This window comes from Rattus norvegicus, chromosome 8, assembly GCF_036323735.1.
Source record: "Rattus norvegicus strain BN/NHsdMcwi chromosome 8, GRCr8, whole genome shotgun sequence".
Classification (NCBI taxonomy): domain Eukaryota; kingdom Metazoa; phylum Chordata; class Mammalia; order Rodentia; family Muridae; genus Rattus; species Rattus norvegicus.
In genome coordinates, this window is record NC_086026.1 from 43,543,387 (window position 1) to 43,553,028 (window position 9,642).

A 9,642-nucleotide genomic window follows, 5' to 3' on the forward strand; every position below is an offset into this window, starting at 1 on the left:
GATCAGTTCATGTATACTTTTTCCCTAGTGATTTAATTCCTGGAAGCTCTGGTTTGTTGGCATTGTTGTTTTTATGGGGTTGCAAGCTCCTTCAACCCTTTCAATACTTCCTCTAATTCCCCCTCATTGGGGTCCTATTCTCAGTTCAGTGGTTTGCTACTAGCTTTGACCTCTGCCCTGGACATGCTCTGGATGTGTCTCTCAGGAGAGATCTATATCTGGTCCCTCTCAGCATGCATTTTCTAGATTCATCAATCTTATTTAGTTTTGATGGCTGTATATATATATATGTGTAAAGGCATATATATATATATATATATATATATATATATATATATATATATATATATATATGGGCCACCTGAAGGTCAGGCTCTGAAGAGCCATTCCTTGAGTCGATGCTCTAAACTATGCTTCCATATCCCCTTCTATGGATTTTCCCCCCTTTAAGAAGGAGTGGGAGCATCCGCATTTTGGTCATCCAACTTCTACAGCTTTCTGTGCCTGTGGATTGCATCTTGGGTAATTCAAGATTTATGGCTAATATCCACTTATCAATGAGTGCATACCAAGTGTATTTTTCTTTTATTCAGTAATGTCACTTAGGATATTTTGTAGTTCCAACCATTTGCCTATGAATTTCATGAAGTCATTGTTTTTGATAGCCGAGTAGTACTCCATTATGTAGATGTACCACATTTTTTTGTATCGATTCCTCTCTTGAAGGGAATCTGGGTTGTTTCCAGCTTCTGGCTATTATAAATAAGACTTCTATGAACATAGTGGGGAGCATGTTTCTTTGCTGTATTTTGGAGCATCTTTCGGGTATATGCCCAAGAGAGGTATAGTTGTGCCCTCAGGTAGTGGAATGTCCAATTTTACCAGTTTGCAATCCCACCAATAATGGAAGAATGTTCCTCTTTCTCCACATCCTCACCAGCATCTGCTGTAACCTGAATTTTTAATTTTTGCCATTCTGACGGCCATTTCCCTGATGAATAATAATGTTGGACATTTCTTCAGGTGCTTTTTGGCCATTCGAAAAGTACATAATTTATGTACTGTTTTATGATGGTTAATCCTCGTTTTAAACTTGACAAGATTTAGAAATACTTTATAAATACACTTATAGCACCCTCATACAGTGTAGGAGGGAATTTCCATACATATTTAATGAAGGAAGTACACTTGAAATATACCCAACTCTCGGCCATGTGCTGGCTTTTTGGTATGAACAGAAAATGAATAATAAAGCAAACAAGAAATCTGAGCACTGGCATCCATTTTTGTGCTTCCTGACTATGAACAGTATATGAATATTACTACACATTCCAGCCACCACGCATATCCTGCCAGAAGGGGCAATACACCCTTTAGTAGTAAACCAAAGGAAACCTTTCCTTCCTAAAGGTGTTTTTGTCTGGTGTGTGGTAATATGGCAGGATATAAAATATAGAAAGGTACCCAATACAAGTTTTTACCTAATGTGAATCACATTGAACAACAAGAAGTCAAAAGTTCAAATTGTACCCCTTTATTTGGGGGACTATCTGGTTCTCAGAAATATTTACAGAATTTTTTCTTGTAATCATACCAAGTTTATAATAATCAAAATATCCTTAATGTAGGATCTGTATAAATTGTGTAGAAATCACAAAATAAAATAATGTTCAAAAATATGAAGAATGCACATGCATGTAGTAAGATATGACAATCTCAAGCTGACCTATGAGAATATTGTAAAAACACAGCAGTGACACTTATTGGGCTTGGAATGCAGCTCGGGGAGCAAAGTGTTTGCCTACATGTAGTTTGATTCCCAAGAAACACACAAAAACCAGTAAATCAAACCCTGTCTCTTGGGGTTAGAATTCAAGTCAATAGTAGAAAGCTTCTCTATCAAGATTGAGGTCATGTGTTAAAGTCCAATGTCAGCAGGAAGAAAGGAGACAGTATAAGAGGTATAGATGTACTGTAAGAATTGAAAAATATATCTAAGTGCTTTGGTAAGATTCTTGTGAAACTTCAGACAGAAATCTTTTACTCTAGGAGCAGATATGGAAGCTTCCAAATTGGAACATCATTTGCCCCTTCACACAAACTCTCTCTCCCTCACTCTCCCTCCCCCCCCCTCTCTCTCAGATGGTGTATCATATATTTCAGGCTGGCATTGAACTCTTTGTAGCTGAGACTGAAGAATTCCTCTTTCAGCAGCCTTCCTCTCCCAAGTGCTAGACTTTCCATTGTAAACGTGTAACACCTCAACAACATCTGCTTCACTATGTTGGTGTCACTTCTAATAAACTGTATAAAAAAAACCCGGGTGGGATATTTAAAAAGCAACAACAGAAATAAAAAAATAGAACTCTATAATATGGAAACAAGGAAATTAAAAAGTTTGGGAAAGCATGACAATGAGGGCATGATTTTTTGACACCAAAGGCACATTACAGTCCGTGTGTGTGTGTGTGTGTGTGTGTGTGTGTCTGTGTGTGTGTGTGTGTGTGTGTGTGTGTGTGTGTGTAACACACTGCAATGAACATTTTGGGAAGACCAGATGTAAATCTGTAGTAATCTATCCTCATCTTCTATAATTTGGGTGCCAGGAATATAGGTCCTGTCATTAGGCTTGACAGAAAAAAACCAGGAATACTAGGCAACCCAACAACTACCTAATTATCTGATTTTAACATTTGAAAGCAGAGACGACTCAGGATATAAGGGACTGAGTGCCAAGCCAGACAACCAACTTCAAATTTCAGACCCAATGTGGTACAAAGAGATCATGGAGCTCATAAGTTGTTTAGAACATAAATCTGTCATTGAATGTGAATAATATGAACACAAACACAGAGGCTGACACCCATCCATATATTAATAAATGTGAAAATGTTTAAATTGAATTTTTAAATGGCTGAGAAGCACTTAAAGTAATGTTCAACATCAGACATGTCATCAGGGAACCGCAAATCAAAGCAACCCTGAAATCCCATTTTACACCAATTAAAATGGGAAAGACCAAAATCTCAGGTGACAGCATATGCTGGTGAGAATATGAAGAAAGAGGAGTACTCCTCCCCTGCTGGTGGAATTGTGAGTTGGTACAACAACTGAAAATTAAGCTGGCCTTTCCTGAGAAAATTGTAAATAGTTCTATCTCAAAACCCAGCTATACCACTCCTGGGCATATACTGAAACAATGCTCCACCCTACCACAAAAACATGTGTTTCACTATGTCAACACAGCCTTATTCATAATAGCCACTAACTGGAAACAACCCAGTTGTACCCCAACCAAAGAATGGATACAGAAAATGTGGTTGGTTCATTTACAATATGGATTACCATTCAGCTATTAAAAATGAGAATATCATGAATTTTCAGGCAAAGCGATGGATCTAGAAAATATCATCCTGAATGAGCTATACAAAAGGACATGCATGGTATGTACACACTAATAAGTAGATATTAGCCAAAAAGTGCAGGAGACCTATCACACAACCCAGAGATTGAAAGAAGATTTTCAAGAAGAAAGGCCCAAGTGAGGGTGCTTCAATGCCACTTGGAAAGGGGAACACAATACTCATGGGATGCAGATGGAGAAAAATACCTGAGTGGAAAGTGGGGCACAGGATCATGTATTGGAGAGAGCGCAGAGAAGCCCAGAGGGTCAGGAGAATGAATGGAAATATATAGCTGCCATGGGTAGGGATGGTGAGTTGGAAGAACCTCTAGATTGTTCCAGAGACTTGGGATGTAAAAGGCATCCAGGAATCAATGTGGGTTACCTTAGCCAAAATACCCAACAAAGGGAGATGGAGAGTCCATAATGAAGAGTCCACCTCCTGTAATTAAAAGGGGCCCCCAGTAGAGGGATGGGAACACCAACCCACTTTCAAATTTTTGGGCCCAGAATTGTTCCTATCAATGGGAAATGCAGGGACAGAAATGGACCCAAGAGTGAAGGAATGGCTTGTCTATGACTGGTCCTACATGCAATTTTGGAGCCTAGCATGGCTGTCCTTTGATAGGTTGTACATCTGCCTGACTAAGACATATGGAGAAACTTATAGCCAACCAATGGTCTGAGGTCAGCAACCCCTATGGAAGAACTAGGAAAAAGATTTAAGGGGCCATAGGGAATGGCAACCCCAATAGGAAGTGAAACTGTGTCAACTAACCTGGATCCCGGATACTGCTACAGACTATACCCCCACCAAAGACCAAACATGGGCTATTCTGAGGCTCCTGGGAAATATGTAGCAGAAGACTTATCCTCTTGCCTGGCCTCAGTGTAAGGGGATGTACCTAATCATGTAGAGACTTGATGTCGCAGAGTAAGGGTTGCCATGATTTGGGGGAACATTTTCTCTGAAGTACAGAAGAAAGTGGATAAGGTGAAGAAACCTGAAGGGGGTACAAGGAGGAATGGCAACAGTTTGGATGTAAATAAATAAATTAAGTTCAAAAAATAATTTAAACAGCATATAGTTCAAATTAAAATATGTAAGGCTTTCAATTTATTACAGATCACCCAAGAACATATGATATACATGTAGTCAGAAAACACGATGTAGAAATCATAGTGAGTTGTCCAGACATGGTCAGTAGATTATTCTTTCTGGCATGCTCCACTGTCAAGACTCAATAAAGAGCACTGAAAAAAGAGCGTTAAAATGATGTCACTGTTTGTAAATATATGACTTTAAAATTTATAATAAATAAAAAGTTATTATGACCTACTCAAAAATTTAGAAGGCATCAAATGTATACTGTATACGAAATAGAGTAAGCAAGCTAAGTTGCTATAAAATTATAAAAACTGATACTGTCTTTTACCCCGCACTAGATCCTACACCACAGTGCCCCAAGATATTTGGTAGATATCCTCATCTCAGTCAGCAAAGCCTCTAACCTGATTTGCTCTATCACATATGACAGTGCTGATGACTTCTCTCTGAGACTCGTAACAATCTCTCTACTCATTTAGTTCCCAAGGCAGGTTGCAACCATGCCCAAAATATATATCCCAATTCCATGGCAGCCTAGTGTCACCAGCCACCACATACGCTCTTGAAGTTAAATCACCACATGAAAGAACACACAACACCATAACCTCTAACGAAATTGATAGGATTGAAAACATTGCCCACCTAGACATAAAAAGCCCTGTATACATCCATCCCTTAAGTATATTCCTAACACCCTGTAAATATGCAGAGAGGAATCTCAACATCAGCCTCCATGTTCTCTCTGCTGCTTCTTCTCATGCCTCACACCAGTCTTCTCCTCTCTATGAAACTTTTCTGCCATTCATCTTTCCTTCTAGTCCAATGATATACTTTGTTCTATCTTGTATGTGCCTTCACCTGTATAACATATTACAAAGCAATGTCTTGGCAGAATGGAATGGGATTCCTAGAAATTGTTTACAGTATTGTCTGCACTGTTTAGGTTGTCCAAAAATGTAAACATACAGGTACAAATATAAAAGTAAAAAATTCGAAATAGAACTTCAAAATCTATGGAATTAGTAGGAGTAAAGCTAAAAATTAGAAATTTCTTGAAGAATAAAGAAGCACATGGCCATGTGACCACACTGGGGAAATGAACACTGGAAAAGAAGCACTCTCAGCCTGTGGTATCTGACTCTAGTCAGTACATGAAACTGAGAATGTCTGATCTATCACATTAAAATCTGTCTGTGTCTGTGAGATCGTTTCCAGAGATGCGGTAGGTATCTCTGACCTAATAATGCACTTGAAAATTGAATAGATTATTGATAGATATATATCTTGCCTCATGGAAATAAGGCACTTAGGGTCAACCCATAGTGGTTGAAACTTGTCCTGTTCCCTTCCTATTTTACCCTGCTCCCGGAAAGCCAAGAGTTGAACATCTCTGTTCCAATATAGCCTAACATAATAAGGTAAAACTATCTCAAATAATGACCTTAATAAATTCTTTCTCTCAAACAGCAGTTTGTTAAAGTCACAGGAATCAAACACTTCCTAATATATCCTCCTCAGTGTATGGCTTAGAATGAAGAAAGGGAAGTTATAGTTATCTGGCCACCCTGTCAGATACAGAATCTTCATAGAAGACTGGTCTCAGGACTGGACTCTCTCTTTCAATACTTTTCAAAAATCAGTGCTCAGTGCCCAGTGCTGCATTCAACAGACAGAAGGTGTTTGTTAAATCAGTGCAGAGAGTGTAGAAGAAGCAACTTGTGCCATTTATCTATTTTGTTGGAGGGACAGAGGGGAAAATGGAAGGAAACCATGATGTGAGAATGAGGGAGTGCCAGGGCTAGTGGGAAGCAGAGAACATCACTCCAGTCTGTTGAACTCTTGAAACATCTGCAATTCATGCTGACCAGGGCTATGAGGTTACAGGAGCACAGGGAAGGAGTATGGACTCACCTAAAATCCTTCCATACAATTAAGTATCAGGGATGTACCATATTGCAGAAAGGGGTGGCTGAGCAACAGTTTGTTGATATTATAAGACTTCCATGCTCAACAGTCGTACCGATGCACTCAGCACAGCTCTGGTTTCCATATACAAATTTTCCATCTGTAGAAGAAAGAAGAATGTGAATATCAGTGGAAAGAGTTGATGAGTCATTGAAGAGTCAGATGGAAAGTACAATAGAAATACAACCATAACTGAAGTGGGCTCACTGGGACACGATGCCTCAACCATTAATCTAACCCACTGGTGGGACTTCATTTCCAAGAGTGCTGAATGGAATTTTAAAATCCAATTCCTATCATACTAGACTATATTAACCCTGAATTTGCCTAAGGATCACCTAGACATCTTTCATAACATTTTTTTCATCATGTCTTTGTTGGTCTGACTATCAGTCAGTGGGAGCCATTAAGAGAAGGAAAAGAACTTTTCCCTCATACTTTTACCAGCAAAGACATCTTCCTTCAGTTTCTGCATTTGCCATCAGCATCGTGGAGATGGGTTCAATGCTCTAGGGCAAGCAAGATTACGTTCAGAGCTCCCAGAGCTTACATACCTCGAGTGGTTACTACAACCCAGGCACAAATCTCATCAGGATAAGTCTGACATATACGTCTTCCAACACGACAAAGTCCTGTAGAATCGAGGCTTTCACATCTGAAGCACTGCAAAGCTGAAAAGGCAAAAGCCAATATAAGGGTTTCATTCAGGCTCCAAACTCAAGCACCAATTGGAGCTGAGTTTGGGACTCTGGTAAATAAATAAGCAGTAGCCAGTAAAAGAGCTGGCTGTATGCTGAGATAACACATTCATGAAGGTTCATGACCACAGGAATCTACAAAAAAAGTAAGTTGGAAAATCGATGCAACCTCATACCATGAGAATAGACCAAGTTATCAGAATGAAAAATAGGAGTTCTGGTGTGGGGTCCCTAAAGTGCCACACAGCATTATGATTCTAGTGCATCTAAGAGAGAGAGAGAGATGGCAGAAAGGGACAAGAGTCTGACATTATCAGACAGTATTGTATTCAATGCACAAACAACAAAGGGAAGCATCTCTGATACAGGAAATCCTCACAGGAATCCATTTTTAAAGTTAGTATTCTATCATACTGGATTGGATGAATCAATATTTTTACTGTTTTCATCCTGGTAATGAATTTCCTTTCCTACTTACAATCCAAATATAAGCCAATATGCATGTAAACTTGAGGAACTGAACATGCTTAAGCACTCCAGAGAACAGACATGAAGAGAGGTGGAAAGGAGAAAGAGAGAGAGATGGTGACATGGAGCAGGAGAAAGTATGAAGAGAAGGAAAGGAAAGTATCTTTGAGTGAGAAGAGATGAAGCAAGGGGAAGAAGTGGATATAGATATCAGAAGGAAGCAGGGTCAGTTCTAATGTTATCCTATTTCATGCTAATCACATCCCCTAAACTGTAGAATCCGTGTGTCTGCCTAACAGTGGCAACCACTACCATCTGCCAGTACCTTACCTAGCAGGGAGCTCATGAGCAAAGACAGGCCCAGTGGGAGCAGCAAGATAGGCTTTCCCATTGCAGTGAGATTGATCTTCAAACCAGAAATCAGCAGAGAAGAAGACAGAGTACACAGGACCCATATCAGGAAGGCAGGTTAATATTGTAACCTAGGTTATGATGAGCAGCCAATGGGATACCAGGAAATGGACTGAGCATACAGCCAGAGGGGAGCACAGATTTTTATTAACTTTGTGATGCTAAAATTATCATCTGTAAAACTTCCATTTAGGGAAAACAAATTCAAGGAAAACTGCGTAAGAGTTAATAATATTCCCCTTCGTGCTTCCAGGTCTTTTCAGGAACCTGCAGTGCAACCAACTGGCCAGAAGGAAAATTGTCTTCAGGTGCTTTTTTGTGCCTGATACTCCCAGTATCCAAGCAACTCTGCTCTCCCCATTTAGAATACTAAACTGAAATATGGTATACTCTTTTTAATAGCAACAACCAAAACAACAACCCAAAACCCAAAAATTGATAATCAGTGTCTCTTTCTGTGTTTAATCAATGCATCTAGGTAATCAAAGTTTTAGCTCTTGCTGCACTTTCCACAAAAACTTTCAAATAGGTACTCATGGCTCTGAGATTCACTCGTGTGATCTGATGGCCAATACATTTGAAGCCTGATACCCTGAATTTCCACGCAGAAGAAAACTACTTGTTTCAATCTGATACATCAAACTTTTCAAATTCTGTGTTCATGGAAATGGGATATATGCCTACATATAATTTTCATAGTTCAATAAAACAGTTGTAAAATAGCAGATTTATGTTTGTCTTCCAGAGACATTCTTCTATGAAAGGTTATGAAAAAAGGAAAATTAAAGATATTTGGGGAAAGTGTGAGAAAGAACACAGCCCTTCATTGAGGGTCTGGTTTTCCTTTTCTGTTGAAGAGTCAGCAAGCTTCAGGAAGCATGGGTAAACTCTTACAAGATAATAGATTTTCTTAGAATGTATCTGATGCCCTAGTTAGACTTTTTTGAAAACTTGACATACCCTAGAAAAGGGAATGTCAATTGAAAAATTGCCTGAATCATATTGGTCTATGATTGTGACTGAGTTGTTGTTGTTGTCCAGTTGATGTAGGAGAGCACAGTATTACACAAATAGTATTAACTTTAGGCAGGAATAATCTATCTGAGAGAAATGAGTGAGTCAACCAAGAAGCAATATGCCTCCATAATTTCTGTTTCAGTTCTTCAGCCCTTGCTCTTAAGTCCTACAAGGACTACCATGGCCTGGAAATGTAACCAAAAATAAGCCTTTACCTCTTTCAAAGTGCATTTGGTGATAGTGTTTGTCACAGCAACAGAAAAAAAAAGTTGGAAAAGATGTGAAAGTTGATAAATTAACTTCATTTTTACCACCCAAATGATATATAACAATGAGTTTCTCATATTTTCCTCTAATTTTTACATTGGTAAATCCACCTGACATCTTTGTTTCATATGAAATTTTTCTAAATATTTACCATTGTAGTAAACTATAGTCTGAACAATGTTTAAAGGTATATGGTTCTCCTTTTAGGAAATAATATCCTGAGTTAATTCACTTTAAATACAATTTACACAGACACTCCCTTAAGGAGCCCATTTATAAACATTTGTATTGTGAAAACACAAGCT

The 9,642-nt window shown here is 38.7% G+C and overlaps 1 protein-coding gene across 1 annotated transcript; it reads right to left on the minus strand.

The window, feature by feature from the left end:
* Nucleotides 1-4,488: 4,488 nt before the first annotated feature.
* Nucleotides 4,489-8,070, minus strand: Rup2 (urinary protein 2). The gene is made up of 4 exons (NM_001034950.4): nt 7,973-8,070; nt 7,031-7,147; nt 6,423-6,576; nt 4,489-4,657 (listed from the first exon to the last, which is right to left on the minus strand). The coding sequence occupies exons 1-3, from the start codon at nt 8,031-8,033 to the stop codon at nt 6,449-6,451; spliced, it is 306 nt and encodes a 101-aa protein (NP_001030122.2). The 5' UTR covers nt 8,034-8,070; the 3' UTR covers nt 4,489-4,657; nt 6,423-6,448.
* Between the last annotated feature and the right edge of the window lie 1,572 nt (nt 8,071-9,642).